General features: G+C 34.8%; 1 protein-coding gene and 1 pseudogene across 2 annotated transcripts in view; both read right to left on the bottom strand.

Moving 5' to 3' along the window:
• Positions 1-24647, bottom strand: part of LRPPRC (leucine rich pentatricopeptide repeat containing) — a 104195-nt gene that overhangs the window by 5341 nt on the left and 74207 nt on the right. The window contains exons 28-34 of the mRNA XM_079109758.1: positions 18524-18666; positions 18328-18439; positions 15216-15342; positions 7759-7847; positions 4549-4750; positions 2481-2620; positions 2236-2351 (exon numbers count right to left, since the gene is read on the bottom strand). Coding sequence (XP_078965884.1) covers positions 2236-2351; positions 2481-2620; positions 4549-4750; positions 7759-7847; positions 15216-15342; positions 18328-18439; positions 18524-18666 — 929 coding nt within the window. The remainder of the gene's footprint in view (positions 1-2235; positions 2352-2480; positions 2621-4548; positions 4751-7758; positions 7848-15215; positions 15343-18327; positions 18440-18523; positions 18667-24647) is intronic.
• Positions 10281-13618, bottom strand: LOC306644543 (eukaryotic translation initiation factor 3 subunit J-like; annotated as a pseudogene). Its single transcript has 2 exons — positions 13596-13618; positions 10281-11483 (listed from the first exon to the last, which is right to left on the bottom strand). The product of its transcript is annotated as a eukaryotic translation initiation factor 3 subunit J-like (transcript).

The raw sequence follows: 24647 nt of genomic DNA, 5'->3' as shown, positions 1-24647 counted from the left end.
AGTATAAAGTTTGTTTAAAAAGAAAAGGGAAAAATTAAACTAATGCTTCAACAACCACAGAACAAGGTTTAGGACTGCAAAGAAAGAGGAAAAAAAGAAACACTATTCCTCTCCAATTATACTGCCAAGCATTCACAAGTGAGCTAGGGATCATAAGGTTAATTATACATTTAATAAGGTGTCAGGGAGATAACTGCTCGTTTCTTTATAAAAATTAAAATGTACAAAGCAAGTTCTCTTTAAAGTATAATTACCTACACTTACGCATACAAAAGGACTGATTTCAATCTCTCTATTTTATAAAAGGCTTTCATTGCAACAGACAGCCAGTGCTTGAGAAAGAGACAAAAGTTAAACTCAAAAAAAAAAGTTTATATGACAGACCAGATAAATCAAGTGTCTATCCAATCTTAGATGCTATAGTCAAATCAAATATGGCAAGACAATATTTTAGTTTACACTCATCATAGATGTCATTCTCTTAAGTTTCTAAAGGCACATTGCTCTTCCAAAGCTTTAAAACACTGTCAATATTAAAATGAATAATATAAAAAGAACTTTTGGGGACACATGGAACATTTACACTATAAACCGATGTTTTCGACATCTGTGAATAAAGTGTTCTTCACTAAAGCAAGAATAATCTTTTACTGTTTGACAAGCAGGTAAAGGATGGGTAAGGGCTTATCATCTGCAACCTCAGTCTACTGAAAGTATGCCAACAAAGATGCTGCTGCCACATCAACACTCAGCTGTCCCAGGAGCCCATGCCCAGGTGAGGCCACTGAGGGTAAAGGCAGCTCTGGGGGGGGCAGCAGGTCACAGACTGCTGTCAACTGTGGCCTCTGTGAAGGGCCATGCAGATTGCAGCTCAGAACAAGAAGGCAGAGGAAGTACCAAGTGCCATTTTCTACCACTATCAGAATACTGTGTGTGTTCAGTTAAAGGAATACCATTATCACTTCGATTAGGGATTTATGAAGTAGGTGTTTAGATACATACACATGAAGACAAAGCATATATTCCTTTCAAGATAGAACTTTTAACACTAACAGCAGCATGCTAAAACAATGAGAAGATTTCTGAAATCCCTACCCATCATAAATAGCCTTAAGAAGAAAAAAAAAAAAGGGGGGGGGGGGAGACAAAGAAAAAAAGGAGGGGGAGAGTAAAAGAGCCAAACCAAACTAACCAGAATTCCTCTCTGTCCAGAAACAAAAGCAAAAGCCTTGGAAGCAGCACTAATTTCATTCCTTTATTCAACTGTAAACCCGGAGAAAAATTTTTTGCAAGCATTTCTTTTAAAACATGGCTTGGCTTCTACTGTCAGACTAGATGAACTTTAAAGATCAAAACTGGAGCTTCAACCAAATGGGTACAGTTTTTTACCTTCCCTATCTCCGACTTAAGACATCTTGCAGCTGGTAGGAATGTAAGTGAATATAACACTATTTACTATCAGAAATTGGTTCCAGGCCTCAATCTGACACAGGGAGTCTACACAAACACAGCCGCTGGCGGGATCACGGTGGCTGTTTGACTGCCACCTGCTGGGAAGGGCTCCCCAGCGGTGCCTGTTTGTGTACACTGCCAGTGGCAGCTCTGATCACCCACCGTTCTGTCGCACTTGGCGCAGCTTTATATTTAGTGCAGTTAAAATGGCATGAATGCAGTTGTCTCCTTCCCTGAAGATTGCTAATTTAACTGAGAGTGTGGGCCACAGAGACCTGCATTTGTCATTTAATGTGTCTGTGACACACAAGTGAATAGAAAGCAAATTCGACTCTTAATAAACCTTGAATAAGCCACTGAGAATGTTTGAGTATTCAAGTGAGAAGCTGTACTTGAAAAGCAAACATTTCCTACTTTTTGTTTGCAAACTGTGTTGCCATGGTGATGCACAGTATTTAGAGCATTAGAGAAATTAAAACGAGAGATCAAAGGAATCGTCGTTTTGCATCACCTATCTGCACAGAAACATTTGTCTTTAATCACTTCAGCAAAACCCATCTTCCCCACCCCAAAGCCCTCTTTTAATTTTAAGGACATTTCTAGTTTTTAAAACCAGCAACCTACAACCTACAATCCAGTTCCTTGTCATGCAACCTTGACTCACAGTGAGTTCAAAGGTTCTAGCAGCACCACACTTTGTTTCCAGTATCCTCCATACACACGTCTAGTGATTTCGACTGACTTCTCATTAGTTGCAAGTCCCACTGGCTCCAGAAGTCTTACCTGTAGGAGAGCTCTGGCATCGTCCACCTTGCCTGAACCCACGAGCTGAAGGAAAAGATCGGTGACAGGTTTATAAACTGCAAACTGATTTGCCAATCTCTCTGCCATGATGCTTACTGGAAAAATGATAGGTAAGAAAAATCTCGTTAAAACAGGCATATGACTCATCCACCAAAGATATTTGGTCCAGTTTTACTAGAGAGAAAAAGTATTTCTGTGATTTTTCACAAAAACAACCAACTTACACTTTTCGACTGCTGGTTCCATCTGCTCCTCTATTACCTTTCTGAATAAGTATGCCAAGCCAAAATACTGAGGTTCTATGGTTTGATTCCCTGAAGTTAGCATATTTTCAATGTTTTCTATGGCAACATCTATGTTATTGCTGTAAAAGGAAGCAAAACAAATTGTAAAGAAATATTTGCTTTTATATTAATATTGCAGCCAGTATCAGCAGAAGAATTTACTTTTAGATCAACTCATGCAAACACTTAAGGAAAAGAAGGAAATATATTTACAATTAACCAGATTTTAAAACACACACAAATCCAATCACAATTAGGTGGTAAAGGCAATCTCTGAGTGGTCCATGCTATAGTAGTTACATACTTTACTTCACAGTAGTTAAAACAGTTGCTTATTTTAAAACACTGCTCTAGAGAAAAGATCAAACAACTCTAGAAGAATTAATTAGCATAACTTTATCTTAAATATTTGATTTTATAGCTCTTTGACTATAAAATGAAAATTTAAGTTTAACTGCTACAATTTTTGTTTTATAATCCACACTGGTCACTAATATATGAGGTAAGACAATTTATGGCATCTCGGGATTTCTAAAGAGGCTGACGTATTTTCAAAAGTTGTATTTTCATATCTGTAGCCCATAGTAACATAAATTTCTTTTTGTTGGGTAGATACATTTGGAAAATACTAAAATTCTCAGGAAAAAACTCAGAAAAAAAAAAAATCGAATGCATGGCTTTACTAAAAAAATTATGAAAAAATATATGGCTATCTTTGTGATTAAGGTGGTCTACAATTGATACTTTACAGTTATGTCATGGCACTTCAAATCCAAATAATCAATCTTATATTGAAATTGCTACATTAAAAATAAGAACTCACCAACTAAAAACAAATGTCCTGTTACAATATTTTTCTCATGGGTCCAATCAATAGTGTCTAAACATATGTTCTCCACAATGTATAAAACTGTTTGTATGGCATCTTTAAAAAATTCATCCAACTGTTCCTTGAATAATTTCCTTGATCTTCTAACTTAAAGCAATCATATTTTCTTACTGAAGGGAAAGTTTGACGTTCTATTTGGGGACTTAGTTTTAAAGGGTAAAAACAAAATAAAATACAACGTTTTTGCTCAAAGGAATAGAGAAGAAAAAAAAAATTTTTAAACTCACATGTTATGAAATATACATAAGGTTAACCACTAAAGAACATTTTCCCCAAAAGGCAATAAGAACGTCAATTCCATCATTATCCCTATGAAGGACTTTGCTAGTGAGGTCAATTAAAAAAAATAAAAAATCAAGTCCTTACCTAATTCTACAGTGGGGATTCTCAACAAGGACTCTGGAGATGGTGGTAAGAGAATAAAATCGAAATACTTCCCCTTCTTGTGGGTATGTGTACTGAAGGGATGGATGGGTAGAGTATAGAAATGATTTTTTTCTATCTTTTTAGTGCTGGAGATGGAACCCAAGACCTTGTATGCACTAAGTGCCTGGTCTACTCTGGAGCTGCACCTTCAGCTCTGGAAATGTATATTTCTAACAAGGTTGCTGGGGCCCGTTTCACAATATGCTAGTAGAGTGTCACTCTCAAGTATTCCTGACAAATGAATGAAATCATTTTCACTTGTGTAAAGAAGTGTTTTGACAACAAGAGGCCTGACATGCATATCTATATAAAATGAGAAAAGTTAGTAACTGCACAGTAAGTTTCATGAATCTGATAAATTCTTTTTAAAAATATTTTTAGTTATAAATGCACACAACACCTTTATTCTGTTTCTTTTTTTTTACATGGTTCCAAGGCTCAAACCCAGTGCCTCACACATGCTAGGCAAGCACTCTATAACTGAGCCAAAACCTCAGCCCAAATGTTGTTTGTTCTAAAGTTTAATTTAAAGATAAAATACATTTTTCAACATATGGTTATTGGTAATAGGAAATAATCAGTAACAATAATCAGCACTGAAATTTCCACCACATTTGACACAGTTTCCAAGGTCTAAACAAAGTTCTTAAAAGCAGTATTTGAGATAATTCAAGAAACCTTCTAAGTACTCACTTCTTTATTTGTGCCAGAGCAATGTTATTGATGAAAACCATACTGGAAAGTCCAATTGAGTCAAGTCCATTTACCATCTTCTGAATTGCTTCTATGCTTTGTATGTCACCCTTCAAGGCAAAGGCCTGGATAAGGCGGGTCACTGACAACCTAGAAGGAATCTGCTCCAAATCCAAGGCTGTTTTCAGAGTTGTTAGAGCAGCTAAAATATAAGAGCAGAGGATGGAATTTTCTTATATGATCCATACTGACTTAAATGCATTTTGAAAATCTGAGCACCAAATGGCTATATACAAAAAGCTATGAATAATTTATTCTAGATTACAGAAAATATTAATACTTCATGAGAAACCTTAAAAAAAAAAAAAAAAAGAACGGCTTATCTTTCACAGTTAGAATGGGAAAGGGTAATAATTAAACAGTCTATTAAAAACAATACAGTAAAAGACATGATGAATTTAGTATTTACTACTGAATATACCATTACACCAAATCTATAAATAATTTAAATCAGTGACTCAAATAAGGAAAAGGGAAAATAGGTAATTTAAAAATTGTACTCAATAAAATTTTATGAATACACATAGAATGTAGAAAAGAAAAACTTTTTATATTATTAAAATAAACATAAATTTCAGAAGACGAGCTTGATGCTATCTTGTTAACTAGAGGTCTACAGATAATTAAGTTCAAGAATTCTTTTTTCCCCCCAGTACTAGGGATTGAACCCAGGCACTCATGCATTCTAGGCAAGCACTCTACCACTGAGCTATATCTCCAGCCCAAGGTAAATATTCTTAGTGCCTAAGTAAGTTAGGGAGGCTCTTAACTTCAGTGGATCAAAATAAAAACAAAATTAAGGTTAATGATAGTGACTATGGTAACTTAAATTTATTGAGCATTTATTATGTTGATTGAGCATTTACTACATACTAGACACAATGCTACTAAGAAACTACACTCACAACTACCTTTCTGAGGCAAGTACAAATTTTACAGATAAGCTGCTAAAGCAGAGAATTTAAATATTTTCCAAAGGTCAAAGTGATAATGCTAGATACCAAAATGAGTCTAACCATCCCAGAGGCTGCATCTATGGGTACATGAGAGGGTAGAGAGGTGAGTAGAATAGATGATTTTGTTTCTATTCAAAGGGAACATGAGACCTTGTGACCTAAATAATATTCTCACATAGAACTTGTCTACTGTAGAGCAAGTGATTTAAGAGACACCAAAAATGATACCTACCCACATCCCTACCCCCAGGTCTTTTCCCATTACCACTCAATTCCATCATTCACTAGTGATACTGAGTATTTTGTAAAGATGCCATGTTATCAGCTTTTAATATTCTACAGCACTACTGGCTTATAAAATTAGTTAGGATATGTCTTCATTTTTTTTTTTTTTTTTTTTTTTTTTACTGCCTTAGATTGGGTTTATTAAAAGAAACCTGAAATAAAGGCAGAAGAACAGAAGGGTTCTTTAAAAATCAGGGCCTCTCACTGGCAATGGAGCAAAATGTGGAGATAGAAACAGGGTCAACACTACTCCTATCCTTGCCAACAATACTTTATTCCAACAAGTGGTTAGTGTGTGGTCAGGCTGGGCATCAGGGCTGGGGGTGGGGGATGCAGTGGGGGGACAATGGGTGTGGCTTCTGTTCTCAAACATCCTCTATTTGAGCTGAACAGCTGGGAAGAGTAGTTGAGAAATTACACCGTGAGCTTTCTTATAGTTTTCATGGGGTACCTAACATATTAGTAAAGGATAGCAGTCAAGTTAAACTTAGGTCAGATTCAACCCCAAAATGAACCCTTGAAATTAAAATTAATAAATGCTTTGTTTAGGATCTGGGGATGCAGCTCAGTGGTAGAGCACTTGCCTATAGTATTATGTGTGAGGTCATGGATTCAATCCTTAGCACTACAAAAAAAAAAAAAAAAAGTGTTTTTTATTTTTCATTCCTATGGAAACAGCTATTTACAACAATGAGCTAGTTTATATGGGGGAAAATTTTCATTTTTCAACGTCTTTAAGTTGTTTATCTAAAGTTTTAACAACATGCCCTACCCTATTCAATTACAATTTAAGGCTGCTGAAAGAGAACATCTAGATAGGTGGGCCCTGCCTTATGTAATGCTGGGGTGCAAATTTTGCAAAGGGAGAAATCACAACTTACGTATGCAGTGCTAATCGTTTAGGGAAATGGCTAAAGACCAGCATGTTTGAGTATTACAAGCAATACCAACTTTCAGAGATGTGAAATATTTTATAAACATGTAAGCCAGGATTAATGCTGCTATTATAGACTGGGGAAGAAACATGAAACATATTTAATAGTTAAAGAGCTTTTTATCCCAACCTTAAAGATCTCCTAAGTGAGTTTTGTTATATTAGTGAAATTGTGGTATTACTGTGTTGACTAAAATTCAAATGTGAAACTTAATGTGAAAAGCTACTTACCTAAATTCAAGAGGGTCATCACCGTCCCACTTGGGAGCTCATTCATAAGCCCTCCAGATCCAAATCCAGCCCACTGCAAACCCTCTACCAAACCACTGGACCCCATGCCAGCACTCCTCCAAATCATCTCTACATCTCTCTGGTGTTACCCTTTCAACATTCATTTACAAACTCTAAACTTCGAACAAATACCATATTTTATTGCTGTTGATATTATGAACTATTAAAAAAGTATTAGATTAAGTTTTAAAAATCAATATTATAATCATTTAGTGCACAATCCCACACATTTAACACTCAATTTAACTCATTTGCTATCTCACACACACCAACACAATATGCAAGAAACAACTGCTGGGAATTGTTTCAGACACCCGAAAGTATGTTAATTTCCAAAGCAAAATGACTTGTGCTGTGAATTTTAACGCACTTGAAAGCCTGTACTTTCTCTCTTTCTGGAACACAAATTTTGCATGTCTGAAGAGCTGTGATTCATCTTAAGAAAACCCATCTTGTGTTAAATGGAATGGAAACTGGACTAAGTGGTCAAATGACAAGTACATTCATATTCAAGCTGTATTATAAATGCATGTACAGTAATTTACGTCTCTCAGCTACCACAAAAGGCTCTTGATAAGCAGGTAATTTGCTAAATGGACTCCTTTATCCAAGTATTCGAAGGGCGTTACAAGAAAAATCTGCAGAGGCATTAATGTGACGTAAAGGTCAAGCATTGTGACATACCTTTCAAATAATCCCGCCTAACTTGCGTTATGATGAGGAGGCTGTTGGCAGCATCGTTCAGTGCGAAGCCCTTGATGTGGGTCTCAGCGCTAAAAGAAGCAGACATTTAGAAAGGAATTACTGACATGCTTCTGATACGATAATAAATGGTTGAGCACCAAGGTGAAATTATAAAAACTACTGTTCGTATGTTAAAAATATTGCTGCAAAATATCGACCTGGAGACAGCTTTTGTGTTATCCTGTCAATGGTTATAGAAGGATAATTTTTTTTTGCATTCTGACAGATGACAAAGTTGGAAATGAGCAACAAAAGAAACAAAGTACAAGATTTTTTTTAAACAATCGGTTCAGATTCTTGAATGCTGACATATTAGATGACTAAAATAACTGCATGCCCTGCATTGTTCCGCTGTATCCTAAGCTGGATACTTTTTCCTATATTCACCATAATTATAAAATGTAAAACTATTCTTCCTGCAACAAAAATGAACATTTATTTTTAGCACTGTATATTTTAAACATAAACTACAGCATATTACTAACCAACACCATATCATTTGGTTGATTAATTTTCAAATTTCTGTCATCTAGATACATAGAGTTCTTAAAGCTTTTAAACATACTACAGAACCAAAATCGTTCACATTTAAATTAAAAATTTCACAAAACAACCCTATTCCAGTTTTAGATTTGAAGGAGAACCCTGACTTTTTTAAACATAAGAGCAAAAAAACCGCTTTACTTCTCAATGAAACCTACAGGATTCAAAAAAAAAAAAAAAAAAAAAAAAAAAAGACAAAATCCAATGGGAAATGACTTGTTTGCATCTCTCTCTGGGTGTCCTTAATGCCCCAGGTTCATCTTGGGATCAGGAAATCACAGGTCAAAGAGGGCAAAAGCAATTGTGGCCACTGCCTTACCAAGCTCAGCATTGACCTCGCTCCCAACCCTGCACAGCCCACCACAGGAGCCTCTAGCTGAGCAGATTGCGAGGAAAGCAGGGTCGCTGCTAAATTATTCTTGCCACTCCCAATAAAATCCTCCCCAAAACACCATAACATGCCTATCCCCTCAGTCCCTTATAGCCTCTGAGGTTCATCCCTGCAGTCCCTGGACACAGGATTTTCTTATCCCCCTGCCAATCCTCTTAAATCCCGCCAAAGCACCCATTGCTCAGTTTGACTTTTTCTCTTTGTCCCATCTGTCAAAGCTCCTAAATCGACGAGTCATGCATGAGACTATAAATTACGTGAAATAAAGGATTTACTTTCTCAATCTGTGGCATGATCAAATAAAAACTAGACACTATCAAAAGTGCACTCCTTATGCCAATATTATTACATGTATTATACCATATCTCCTTAAAAATATTGCCTGAGGTTATAAAACCACATAACAAAACTCTTTTAACTGACAAGTGTGAAAAACACTTTGAAGTTTTTGAAAACTTCAAAACGTGTAACATTCTTTTAAAATAATCTCTTCCTATGTGGAGAAGCTGCCTATTCATTGTAAATATGAGAGTGGAGCTAAGGATCAGAAAAGCTCCCATATCTGTTACATAATATAGAGAGAGACTGACCAATCTCAACCAAAATATGTTCTAAACTGGTAAAAGGAGAAAAACTACAAAAAGTTACTGATAGGGACCTCTGCACTGCAGTCATCCATACAATAAAAGAATATTGCTTTTAACTTGCAATTCTGATTATTTTCCTAGATACCAAAATTTCTATGATGATGAGAAATATTCTTTACCTGTACAATGCAATACAGCTCACCACTCACATGTGGCTATACAAGCTACTATGACAAAGTAAGAGAAATAATATAACCTAATTAACTTTAAATAACTTAATCACATATGGCTGGTGGCTACTGAATGGGACAGCACAGAATCCCACACTTTTTTTAGAACTACTAAATAAAGAGGAAAAAAATTACAGAGGGAAAGGGTATCAATCTTTCATGTTACAATCAACTGCAAACATTAATCCATCTTAAAAGAAGACCGTATCACAGGGAATGTTCCACATTAGACATTTCATAGCAATGAATGGACGATTATGGATTGTGCTTATGTAACACTACTCAGTCTGATAAGTGATTCCACAACTTGTACTGCAAAAATGGAGTTTACCTTTTCAGCTTCAAAGTTGGAGGTTTTTGGTCATTTAATTGTTAAGTATCACACTAGTACTTTTCAGCTGCAGTATCTTCAGTCTGAGATAAGCAGTCTTCTTTACAATGTATTTTTAACATCCTCATGCTCAATTTTAAGACAAAGCAATTTTAATACTAGGTACACACCATATGCCCTTGCTGCAAACTGCTTTTCTTGAGAAGTTATGAAGTACTTCATAGGAGGTATGGTTAAGGCTGTATTTTGAATGGTGCTGGTAAATACTACATAATTTGCCATAATTTTTTGTCATGTTACATTTGTTTCCAATTTAGTGACTGCTGCTACAGAATCAAATAGCAACAGTGACAACATTATTGGGTTTTTTGTTTGTTTCTAATTTTTTTGTAGTTGTAGATGAACAGCATGCCTTTGTTTATTTTTTTAATGTGGTGCTAAGGCTGAACCCAGTGCCTCACATGTGCGAGGCAAGTGCTCTACCACTGAGCCCCAGCCCATTAGGTTTGTTTTCTAAAACTATGATTTAGTAGCAATTGAGGGTCCCCAATTTTAACCCCTTGACAACAAGATCCAAGTTCTCTCTTTTGCACATCAGCACCTAAATGCCAAGGGGTAAAATAACCAGCACGAAAGATACTGCACTTCTGATGGTAGCATTTGGCAGAACTGAAAGGAAAGGAAGTTGTGCTACACGTTGAAGGGATGGTAGGCAACAGAAAGATGATGCCAGGGGCATACAATGTCACGTGAATCTTCCTATTCTTGAACATAGCCTCCATCGTAACCACCATAATGTGCCAGATCATCTTTTGTGGTGGCTTTTAACCCCCTCCAGGGACCACCCCTTTCTTCTTCTTTCTGGCTTTGCTTTTCTTGCTTCTCTTTTTCACAGTCAATGAATTGGCAATCCTTTCCAGGTCATCAATTTTCAATGAAATACATACATCTTGAACTGAGGCTTCCCTGAACTGGCATAATATAGCGTGGCTTTTCATATTGTGTAATTTTATGTTTTAGTAACTTTCTGAATTCCATGAAATCATCTCTTGAAAATGGGTTCATAGCACCTATTCCATAAACTGTATAATTAACACCAAAAACTTCTTTTGCTAATTCAAGTCTGACTCTTCCTCTGATTTCTTAAGCCAAAGTTTCTCTGCTTATTGTTCTTCTGGCATTAGTACTTTAGGTTCTTCAGGTTCTTTTAACCTCTTTTTAATTTCCTCTGGCTTTTTCTTCTACTGCTGTTATTTCTCTTTTATTTTCTGTTTTTTTTTTTTTTTTTTTTCTGTTCTGAAAATTTTATTTCTGGTTTTACTTTTGCTTCCTCTTTTTTTCATCATCATCATCATCTGTTATCCTTGAAGTCCTTGTCCTGGTTCTAGCCTTCCCAGCGGTCCCCACCAGCAGTGCTGTCACCCCAGGTCTTCCACCTATTTCTACTGATGAAGTATTTCAGATGGGGGAGGGAAACTCTACCTGTTTTTATTTGCCTGATTCGAGTGTATGAGAAACAAATCTTTTTTGTTCTCCTAGGCTGCGATGGAACAACATTAACAGGGTTTTGGCCATTTCCTTTCCTTTATAAAACATGCTTAGCAAACTGCACCAGTTAACCACAGTTTGGTAAACTGTTAACAATTATGACACCTACATTGTTTCATAAAGCAACTAATTTAATAAAAATCATTATTGTGAAGACTATAAATTTTGTGTTACCTCCCAAGAGATATTTTTGGAGAGTATGGAAGCCTCCTCTTGGGACTAGAGTTCTTTATATACTTAATAAAGCTTGACGTAGTTAATGGCTTTAAAACAATGATTTGCCAGGTCTTTACCAGTGTCATCACAGAGCAACAAAGGTGTTGGGCTGTCTTCCTTTTACTTGGGAAGTTTTTGTTGTTGTTGTTTAGATACTAAGGCCTAAGGAAGTACCTAGAATTATTTACTTGGAATTACAGAGTTTATAACTCAGGATATGGTTATAAACATAAATTGGGGATCTTCTTTATTGTACCTTAAGGGATTTAACAACAAAAAATAGTACATAGGACATTAGTCAGTGATTATAACTTATATTACTCTGGATAACAAAAACTGGCTAATCCAGTAAAAACCATAGACTTAGCATTATTTCCAGAAAGGATGAAATAGGAAGATAGTAAGGAGAAAAGAAAATTAAGAGGAATTCTCACAAAATAAAGCAGGGCTGTTGTTACATGGTTCTCAAATTCACTCAGATTACTGTTTAATGTTATCAGAGATTTAAAATAATTCATATCCCTTACTGCTCTTTGAATAAGCAGTTTTCCTCCCTTGAAACAATTCACTCTAAGGGGCACTGCCCCTTGCTACAGTAGCTCATATGGTCACCATGTTACAATAAAGTTGCCTATAAAAAAATCCCTTTTCACTGACCATTGATACAGATGCTGGAAGGAAGAGATGGCCTAGTTTAGTATCGGCAATGAACTAGGACATGACTGCAGAGATACTGCGTGACAGACTCTAGTAACATAATTAGCTGGAACTTGGAACTTTTACTTCTGAATCCCCAATTCAGGGTTATTTTCAAAAGTTCCAAATAGATTTAAACCAAATTATAATTCTATTTAGATACATTTTATTGGTTTAAGGGAAAGGAACTGCTCCCAATCCCAGGTTGATATGAGGTTTTAGATCTTGGACTCAGAGCTATGTGGGAAAGGAAGCTGTAGAATAATGCTAGTGTGATAATGGCTAAAATTAAAGCACTTTCAAGTGTACAGAAAGCCTCACTTCTATGTAGAATCTAAATAGTCAAACTCAAGAGCAAAGAGTAGAATGGCAGTTGGCAGGGGCTGGAAGGAGGGAAAATGGAGAGAGGATAGTTAAAGGGTGCAAAGCTGGTTATTCGAGGCAAGTTCTGGAGCTCTACCCACATTGCCTCCAGCTAACAATATTGTATGATAAAACTACTAAGGGGGTAGATTATCAGCATTCTCACGCACACAAAACCCAATAACAACAACAACAACAAAGGAGGGAGAAGATGGATATGTTTATGGCCTTGGTGTGTGGTGATGGTTTTATGAGCATATACTTATCCCCAAATCCATTTGTACACATACATTAAACATATGCATCTTTTTATATGTCAATCATATGTTAGAATGTCTTTATAAAAAACTAGAGAGGAAGGGAAGGAAAGAAGATAAACCTGTATTTGACAGGTTGTGAATATAAGGATTGTGTTCTTTTAGGTCAGTGTCTTTCAAACTTGTCAAGACTCATAGGACTATAGAAAGAAATGATGTTTTATACTATATCCCAGTACACAGACATGTACATGCACATAAAACTGAAGTCAACATTTCACAAAATGCTATCTTCACTACGTGAAGTGCTTTGATATTTTCATTTAAAAAAGAAAAATGCTGATTCTGTCCCACTAGATTTCACAAGCCACTAACTGATTGCAACAGCAGTCTGCAGACTCCTCTAGGATCCTGTATGAGTGCCCGCCCTAAGAGGCAAGGACAAGTTTAAAACTCCATTTTCCCATCTCATCTTATGAACTTTTTTTTTAAGTATGTGCTATAATAAACTTACAGTGATATGTTAGTACAATTATTAAGGGTGTATAATCAAAATGTTAGGGACGGTGACTCCTGAATCACCTGGGGGGCTTAGGAAAATGCAGGTTCCTGTACCTGGCACCACAGCAGTTGCCCATCTTTGTGGTAGGATGTGGGGAATCTTTTTATGCTGCCAGAGTAAGGACTGTTGTTCTAGAACAAACCCAAAAAGGATGAAAAAAAAAAAATTTATCTGTACTTTTAAGACCATTTTAAGGTATTCTCAGCACTAAATGGTTTTGTTTTTCAAAGTTTTCATTTTCGCTCTATGTCCTCACTTTAATAGCTAATTTTCAACATAAAAAGTTCCTCTCTCTTTTCTATCTTTCCAAATGATCACTGTTTCAGAACACTTTTGATTATGGGACAGTTTCATAGGAATTTTTTGAGAAGAGTAACTTTAGAAGATAGTCCACCCACCCCCTTGCCCACAGTGGTTATAGATGGCACGAAACAGTAAAATTTTCCAAGTCACTAGTTGCCGGTACGTTGAGAGTTCTAAAGATACATAATTTAATTAGTAATTGAGTAAACACGTCAAGGACATAAGAGTACATTAAATACCTGACAATCTATACCATCATGCAAGTGATTCAAGACTACACATATTTATTTACCCAAAATGAGTAGTCATAGATGACACATTTTCCAAAATGTACCAAAACAAACCCTAAGAATAGACCTACCATGCACGCCTCTAACAACAGTAGTATTAACACTAAGTACTAGTGACTTGAAAGAATGGCAAGCATTGATTTTCTATTCAGAATTCTAATATTCCAAAAGTGCTAGGACTTAAAAATTTTGTAGGTAAAAAGTGGTTGAGGGATTACTTCAGAATCCATGGGATATTAGGGAAAGGTTGCCTTTTCCATTGAAAATAAAGCTATTGACCCATCAACATGCTTATGTTCCAAGGCAGGTGACTTTCAATTCCTCCCTCCTAGACTGTTTTGTGATTAATAACTCAAGTTTTCAAGATAGTAACTTGGGGTAAGATAACAGACTGTTAAGATACCTGACACATCAGTAAGGAAACCTTTATTCTTATTTTGATTAGCAAAGTATTTTCATCTAGGGGGTTAGCCCAAGAGACAAAACCACTGCTAGCACCACCACCACCAAAGAAATTTTCTTTCAAAAATCCAAAACCAAATTTAAAAACACAAAAGGAGAAGCAGCAATGGTATAGAAAATGTATTGAGAACCTATATTTTCCCTATCTCCTTTAGTATCTCTAAGGTGTTTTTAATGTAAGTAATATTATGCACTCATTGTCTGGAAGAAAAACCAAGGTTCAGAGACGGCACGAAGTTCTCCTAAGGACACAGTGCTTTCAAGTAACATTCAAACCCTAATTTTTCAAAGACCTTTGTACCTTCATTACAATGGACTGCTCTTATTATAAAAGGTCTATGCAATTAGTTGCTGAACAAGAAAAAAAATAAAATAATTACTTTTCTGTACATGGATATCTAAAATGATCTGTGAGCATACAAAGAAAAGAAAATGTACTATGTATGGGCAGTAATGGTTACCTTTTTTATAGGTTAAAAAAAACGAGTTAACATTTCTTATGATCTTTTTGGGTAATTAAGGCTAAATGAGTGATTACCACTACAACATGTTAAAACAATCTTAATGGTAGCCAGTATTTCTTAAAGCAAAATGTTTAACAAACAAACTGATACTTACAAATCTTTAACTTGCATTGCCTGTGGAAAACTATCCTTTGACAACAGTAATTGTATTAGTTTGTTGTAAGTTTCACTGCTAAACACAATGTTTTGCCTTTGTGCTTTCAGGAAGATACTATATGCATCTATGAGAAAAAAGACAAAAACAAAAAACAACAACAAAAAAAGATGACATTATTCTGAAATGGCAAAAAAGGAAGGGGAAAACCCCAAACCAAAGTCCTAAGCCTATATATTTCTGTTTCTTTTAAAATACCCACCAACTGTTAAAATTTATCAGAGATACATGCTGATGGCGCAAGCAGATGATATCTTTTAAAGTCAAATTACAGTTTTGGAAACTCCTATTTCAAAGTGGATGGTACCTGAAAGGGTTTACTTTTAAAACTATTTTTCATACTAGCTTTCTTAAATCAATAAATTATGTTCTTGCCAGTAAAAAATGAGAAATAGCTCTGCTGAATTTGCCAAAAGATGATGCTAGTTTCAAAATAAATTGTGAAATGTGTGTTAAAGTCCAAATAAACCAGAGGTATAATTTAGATTGAGGGGAGCAAAGGATTCATTTTAAAGCAATCTTTAATCTATAAGTGGGTGGTTACAATGGTTAACATTTCAGTACAACAGCATTAAAGTGAATATAGCCTATAATTCTAAAATTAGGAGATCAAATTATTTGGCTACGACAGGACTTATACAAAAACATACAATTTTCAAATATACAGATATCTAACAAGTAAACTAGGCAACATTTGTTTGACTGATTAACAGTTTTATTTCACTTGTTCACAATAACTGTCAGTGAATGAAAAGATGTTACCAAAAGAGAAGTAACTACACTTTTCAGTCACTTACTTTTCTGAAATAAAATTGTCTGGCTATAAACAGCCAACTGAAACTACAATCCATTCCCCTGTGTGGATAAACACATCACAATAGAGGGAGAGCATAACTTAACTATCAGGTACAGCCTTCTATGTACATAAGGCTCAACATAAAGACATGGAGAACATGGAATCAAGGAATGGACGTGACGCTAATGTTCAGAAGAACATTCTATGCTACTTGAGGTTTCTTAACAAGCAAAAACTATAATGCTTGTATGCACGAGCCAGGAGAGTGTGCATTATTCCCTTAACTAAATTGAAGTGGCGATGTCAAAAACTTACTTATCTCTTCACGTTAAACTGAGAGAAAAAAAGGGAACAAGATATGACAATATCTCTATTTGTATCCTAACTAAGGAGAACGGTTTGGGTGAGTGAAAGTAACTGTGGCACAAGTTAATAAAAAAAATTTTAAATGAGTTTTCCAAAGAATAACCCTTGTTGCCATTCTATTACCAACTGCTTTATTCTGAAATTTTGTGTGTGAACACTTGCATGTGCTAGGGCACTGGTAAAAGCAGAAAGCGAAACGCACAGATAAGCAAGAAAGACTCTACTATTATTATCACAACTTCGTTACTGGTGTGACAATCACAATATACCCTTAAGAATTATCAGAAAAATACTAATCTGAATATTCCATTTTCAAAGCATTTATGTGCTGCTAAGCATTCAAATCCTGACACATTTTTAAAAGTATCTAAAAACCTCTGAATTAATAGGATAAAACCAATTGATAAATGACTGCATTATGTTCAGTTAACTAATTATATGTAGTCACTTAAAAACAATTTTAAAAGGCTATATATGAAAGTTTCAGAATCTCTAAACAAAACCACATTCTAACCTTACATTCATTTTAGTCAAATAAAAATTTCACCAGAATATTTACACAGTATTGACAATGATAATTTTATGTTAAACTTTAACAGACACATGGTAAAAGAGTCAAGGATGCATAAACTGAATAAGAAGCAAAGGAAAATGACTCAAGGAATAAAACTGTTTTACTTTGGCAAACAGATATTCTCTATATGATTAGCTTATTCTTACTTCATAAATTTTATGTCAGTGTCACCAAATTTCTAGTTAAGGAAACTAAGTAGTGCTATGAATTTCTAACTGATTCCTTTCTACTGAATAGAATCCCAAGCTGTCAATACTAAAATGAAACAAATCAATCTTTAAATCTGCTATATTTATTTTCTTAATAGATTATCACAAATCATAGTTGAAATCTACCTAAAAATTAAAGAGATCAAATCATGCTATGGGAAGAAATTAATAAAAATAAGAGAAAAGAGTAATATGTGATTTGGGCATGAAGAAGTCGAGATGAGACGTCTTCAGGAAAGTTTACTAATAGAGAAAGAGAAATAACAAGAAAAAGGACTTTAACCTTTAGAGATTGCTTGATCACTTTAACACATACTAATATGGTAGTTAATGCTCTAGTCATATTTTTGCTTTGAGATAAAAATCGTATTTGTCCCCCCAAATTGTGACCATGTTATTTTCAAAGTATAGTCATGTGCCACATGATATTTCAGTCAACAACACTACATAGACTAGGGACACTGCTGACATCTTAGGTTTGTGTAAGTATACTCATGATGTCTGCACCAGAATGAAATCAACTAAGGCCACATTTCTCAGAACATATCCCTGTTAAGGGACACATGAATATAATCATTGATAAAAATGTACATCAACTACAGTTTTTATTAAGAAAAATTAAAACCTACAGAAAAGTACAAGGAACAGAATCATGAACCCCATCTCTACTCTACCCATCACATATATCTAATAATTATTAATGTCTGGACAGATTTGCCTTCTTTGTTCTTTAGGCTTAAAAATGATTACAGAAATCTTGGTTTTTTTGTTTTTGTTTTTTCATCCCTCAATACCTCAATCAGACTAGATATGAAGAGAGACAATACTTCATGTGGGCTGGGGTGTAGCTCAGTGACAGAGCTCCTTAGCTTACCTTGAGCAAGACCCTGGATTTGACCCTCTGCACTGCAAAAAAACTAAACCCAAACAAAAAAACTCCACAAACAAACAATAACAACAACAAACCTTAAGTTCTCCCAATTATGCCCAAATGAGAAAAGTAATATATAAATGTTAAGGTCTATTCCTGTCCTAGACCACCTCTAGCTCACTGCGCTTAGACTTCATGCTGTTATTAAAAAATTAGATCGTAGTGGATATGTCTACCTCTGTTCTTCTTTGATCGGCAGGAGTTCAACAAATCTTTCTCCATATTAGTTTCCGCAGGTGAGGGTGATGAAGAATTATTCAGGGAATGTTTATCATCTTCATACCACATCTTTAAAACAAAATTATTCAGTAAAACAAAGACTGTAAGTACAGTGATCTTTTTGGTATAAAGCTGATGCTACAAGCAAATTACCTCAGGAACATCAAATGGAACTTCCTGATTACTGTTTTTAAGGATTTCCGCTAATAATCTTAATGTCTTCTCACGAGGAATAACGTTTTCTTCTTGCATTTTATTCCAGGCAGCGTCAGCTCTTTGCCAGTCACCATTTACTTCTGGAGAATTTAATTAAACAGAAATTATTAAAGATACTAAATAGAATTCATGAAAATCTTCAGAACTTGTTCTGAATTTATTCCAGATACTGCCTTCAGGGAGAATCAAGTGATTGTGGCCCAAAAGCAAGGACTTTTTTCTGAACCTTTTGAATTATAAACCACTAAAATAATCTTACCTGTTAAAAAACAATAAAAAGATCCCTCTCTTTTTTATTAAAGACTGAAAACTATGCTGATAAAAAGTTTGTGTTTTTAAAGTAACTGAGGAATTGACCATTGCCAAAATCCAAATTAGAAACAAGTAACAATTCAGCCATGCCCTTCAGTGTTTGCAAAGATGTAAAGCACATGGTCAATGTATAGTTCACAATTGTGGGTCTGAAATGATTAAAAGCATTCAAATCAATGATTTTGCTCTAAGAATGACAAATCTACAAACCCTTTTTACTTAGCTGAGTAGAGACAACTATCTCTTCTGTTGTCTTGTAGAATCTCTGACAGTGTGTGATATATTTTCTTAGATTTCTTATTTCAATAGATAATGCAATCAGACTAGAAATGAAGGGGAACAGGAAGTTTGTTGGAAAGAATATAGGCATATTCTTTCACACTGAAAAACTTAGTTCCTCTTATTGGTGACCCAGTTTTCACAAACAGCAAAATCAAAAGAAATATTCTGTCTTAGATGTCTTTTATTAAACGCTTTCCTGATAGGGTTCAGCTTTAGGAAGGGGTTTGCTTTAGAACACAAACACTCCAGAAAACATGAATATATCTAATCCATGGACTCTTAGAGAATTATAACAAAATACTGAAATAAATGAAAATTTCCTAGAACCCCCCACAAAACAAAAAGACCCTCAGCTTTTTGATAACTAATGACTCCTAGAAATGAAAAATTCAGAGAACAAAAAGCAAAATATACTTCGATTCCATCAGAAATCAGCAATAAAGAAAAAGGTAAAAAAAAATGAGTAAGAAAATTTCCCTGGGTCATACATAAACTGCATTTTATACATACTGTGATAATAAAGTTAATCTGATTAATTTAAAACCTTATGTTTATAACCAATTTTCAAAACAAGAATTTTATAAGGTACTTATACTTTTCCTTCATTAAAATGTTCAAGTATTTTGAGTCTGTGAAAGTAGAAAATTTATTTGATTAATGAAAAATCAGAGCTCCAGAATCCTTATTCCATAAAAGGAAAAAAGTTGAGCACTTCTGGTTGCTGCCAAATATGACCTGTGAATGGTGGGAAAGAAAACAAGGGCGGTTCCAAGAGCCACTATTAGTGCTGCTAAGGTATTTTAAAAGGGGATTCATTTTTAAGTTAACAAACTATCCTGAACAATAAAGAAAATGTGAGCAATTTACAACCCTGTTCCTTCAAATTTTAAGAACTCGGGGAAGATAATTTTATTTTTTTAAAAAAAGATACAAAACGATATTAAAAAACTTCTATTCGGGGAGGTTAAAGACATTGCATAGATGCACCTGTTGAAATAGACATAAAAGTATTTCAAGCTGATATGGTGGCACATGTCTATAATTCCAGCAGTTTGGGAGGCTGAGGCAGGGGGATCAAGGGTTCAAAGCCAGCCTCAGCAACTTAGTGAGACAGTCTCTAAATAAATTACAAAATAGGGCTGGGGATGTGGCTCAATGACTAAGTGACCCTGAGTTCAACCCCTGGTAAATACAAAAAAGTAAATACAAAAAAATAAATACAAATGGGAATTAGTGTAATACAACATGAAACAACTCATTAAAAAAAATTTGGGGCAGGGGATGGTACTAGGGATTGAATACGAGGGAACTTTACTACTGAGTCACACTCCCAGGCCTTTTTATTTTTCACATAAGAGTCTCACTAAGTTGCCCAGGCTGGCCCAAAACTTGCCAAGACTGGCCTCAAACTTTGAATCCTCCTTATCCTCCCTGGGTCACTGTGATTACAGGTGTATACCACCAGTTAGTGAATACAATTTTAAAAGGGAAAAATTTCCTGGAAATTACTTGGATTACAAAACACAAAACAAAAATTTGAGGCAATCAAACCAGTCAGTGTATCAAAATCTGTAGCTATGTATAAAATTTTACAAAGGCACAGAGAGCCTTTCTCTCATAATATCCCCTGTCGCTTTAAATTCCCTCTACTGAGACAATGATCATATTTGTAATTCGAGAATTCAAGAATCAGTCAGCCATAAACTTGGGCTGGGACCTCTTTAATCACATCACTTCCCAGGATCTCATGGTTTTCTGTTTAAAGAACAAGATGACTGGAGGACTATTCTAAAAGACCTCTGAAGACTCAAACTATAAAACCAAAGATTTCTGATGCTTAGTGAATTTTACAACAGACACAGTTGTGGGGCTACTTTTTATGGCTATCTGATGAGGGTGCAACAGTTAGCACTTCACATGTTCTCTATGGTATGAAATGAAGACTTCATATTACTGATTTAATGGAGCAATTTCCAAATATCCCAATTGACTTCAGGTATGGTATCTAAGTATCATTCCAGGTCTGGGGACATGAATTATAGAACAAAAGTCTGGATAGTCAAGGAGCTATCAAAGACTAATGGGGTGTGTATCAGACGACATAGGAACTAATGGGAAGGGGTTCCCACTGGACAAAAATGGCACAATTTGAAGGCCAAAAAGAATAATGACTATACTGGGCAAGATGGAGCACACTTTAATCCCAGCAACTCTGGAGGCTAAGGCCAGCCTGAGAAACTTAGTAAGACCCTGTCTCAAAATAAAAACTGAAAAGGGCTGGGGAAGAAGGTCAATGATAAAGTACCCCTGGGTTCACTCCTCAGTATAGGGGAAAATAATAATAATAATAATAATAATAATAATAATAATAATAATAATAAACATTTTTAAAATTCATGAATTCATTAAAAAAATCACTTGTCAACTTTAGAGGTTTCAGGGACATCTGTATATGAGTTAGTAATTAATGGAAAAATAAGCAAGTATTTGTCCTTTCTTATGAATTTAATGCATATCACTAATAAGTCAATGTTGGATATAAAAAATGTAGAATATAAAACAATCTCAACATAAAATAATTAATATAGCAGATGCATATATTTATTATAAGTAAATATATAAATATAAATTAAATGTAGAGAGAGGGACCTGGAAGGATGGACAACTGACAAAGTTACCTCTGAGGCAGGGAGTTTGGAGCTAGGAGTGAACACAATGACATTTTCACATTTAGCTACTATATTATTATATTGTTTCAATCTTTAATACTTATATTCATTTTACTAGTATAATAACAGAGGGGGAAAAGACTGCACAGTGTGAAAAGAAATGTCAATGGCCATACATACTTGAAGAAATAACCTAACTCTTGAGGAAGAACAAATGCTGAGGCTATACATTTTTTAAAAATTAAAGAATTTTTAAAGCAAAATGTTAAGGCAGTTTTATTTTTTTAATGGAATACTTTGTATATACAAAGAATAAACTAATCTTTACTTCATCCATGTAAAGAAGAAATTAAAGAACTTAGAACATAAGAAAATGGTAAGAAGGTGATAATACTGTCATTTAGAAATAATATAATAATACAATATTCCTTATATAGTTAAGGGAGTAATTTCATTCATGTAGTGTTTGTTGTCTAAGGACTTGCAAAGAAAGGTCAACATATACTGGAAAGAACAGAACTAAAATTCAAATTATGACTGAATCTTTCAAGAGATCATGTAGGAATACATTTTCAGTAGAAAATGAATACAGTTAACACAGCTACAGTTAATGAATACAGTTAGAACAGCTAACATTAAAGATATGAAAAGAAAGACATAGTTACGTGGGTTGTCTGTGATAAATTGCTGAGATAAACTACTGAGCTCTAGTTTTGTTTTGTGCATGTTACTGTAGTAGACAGTAGTTCACAACAAAATCAAGTGTGTATGAGTGTACAAAAGGCCCTATTTTAAAATAAACCAAAGGTGCTTTTTAATAAATACTCCCAAGTCCCAAGGGCTGGGGACAAAGTTTAGTGCTTGCCTAGCATGCATGAGGCCCTGGATTCAACTCTCAATATCAGAAGGAAAAGAAAGGAAAAGGAAAAGGAAAAGAAAAGAAAAATACTCCAAAATAACTGATTCAACCCCCTTCAGAGGCTAAAATCCTATCATGAAAAAGAACAATTCATAGAAAAATTTTGTAGGTCAAACAAATTATATTTTTCAGAAAAATATAATTTTTCAAGTATAACAGGAAATTTTACACATCATTCCATACCATGTGTAGCTTTTCAAATATACTGTGTCCACTTAACAATATTTACCTTGTAATCCAAGTCAGAGGGCAAAATAGAGAAAGCGTTATAAAAGAGGAATTTGCTTTTTCTTCAAAAAGAAAAGGATTAAGGCTTTTACAAGCAGATGATCTATTTATGGCAATACAGAAGGTGGGAAGCATAAAAACAGGGTTAATAAGTCTACTTCCCAAAAAAGGATTCCTAAGTCAGATTCCTGTTGAGCTCTTCTGACCACTGGCTAATATTCAGAGCAAGAAGCAATCGGAGCATGTCTAACAGAGTAGATAGGAGGAATCAAGGAGAAGAAAATGGCTTGATACCTCAGAGACTGACTATCTTTAGGGAATTTTAAGAAGAATCTAAAGGTTTTCCTTTTTTCTTTGTTTTATTTTGTGTGTTTGTTTTAATAATAGTAAGAGCTCATCTGAGTAGGAAAAAAATAAAAGTGTGGTTTGCCACCCCTTGGCCTGCCGGGATTTCTACCTGACCCCACACATTCTCACAGCTGTTCTGAAACCTGCTTTCTCTGCAGGGCACTACCTTTGTAACTGTAGGGTTGTCACATTTGAATATAAAATTTGGTATGTTGATTTTTTAAAAAAATGTTTGCATAAAATTACATTTTAAGCATGAAATAATTCTTCAAAATGAAGTGGAAGTGAATGGAAGAGTGAATTAAGCACCTAAGGGTCTAAAGTTTTCATTCTATACATTCAGCTTCTTACACTGTGTGTGAGAATTTATCATCACTGAAGCCAAAGTTCTAAGAATTACACTGTGAAGTGTGTACTTTGAATCAACCAAAAATTGGAAAGTCCATTTTAAAGTAAGTCATATTTTACTTAAATCATCAGGAAGTAAGATAAAGCTTCCAAAGATAAAAAGGGACATAAAACTCCCAAATGTGTATACTGATATAAATGTATGACAGGACTGTTTGGTAGAAAAAGTCAAAGGTTCAGAAATTACATTCACTCCTTACTCTTAATATAAATACTAGGAATTCAGTAATACAGAAACAATTAAGGTACAAACAAAGATATAAATACAAAGATGAATATTGTGCTATTGTTTTGCAACATGGAAAACTAAAATTTATTCACATGCCCAGCAACAGGATTGGTTAACTTCCAGCATATCTATTCAGTATATTAGTCATTTGTAGATGATTAATAAAAATGCTTATAAAATATAACTGAGTATAAAATATAGTAAAGAAATTGTTTAGCAGTGAGTGTATATATAGATATGCATCTTTCTGCAAAAAGATCTATACACATGAATGTGTCAACAAGTACCAAAATGAGTGACTGATAAATCTACTACTTCAGGATTTAAAAGAAAAGAAGGAATGGTTTCTCCCCAAAACGTCCTATTAAGTCAGGTACAGTGGTGGCCACCTGTAATCTCAGAGACTCAAGAAGCTGAGGCAGGAGAATTGCAAGTTTGAGACCGGCCTCAGTAAGACCCTGTGTCAAAATAAAAAAATAAAAATAAAAAGGGATGGGGATGTAGCTCAGTTGTAAAGCACCCCTGGTACCAAAAAACAAAAGTCTTATCAAATTCTGTGGCTCTGATGAAGATTTTATTTTGTCTTCTGTTTCAGTTTAAAGCTCTTAATTGGCTTTTAATTCCCATTATGGAATAGGGCAACCCCTTACTGTATAAAATAGAACA

Source organism: Sciurus vulgaris (assembly GCF_902686455.1).
Source record: "Sciurus vulgaris genome assembly, chromosome: 14".
NCBI lineage: Eukaryota > Metazoa > Chordata > Mammalia > Rodentia > Sciuridae > Sciurus > Sciurus vulgaris.
The sequence above is the reverse complement of the archived record's forward strand: the minus strand, read 5'-3'. Positions and strand labels throughout refer to the sequence as shown.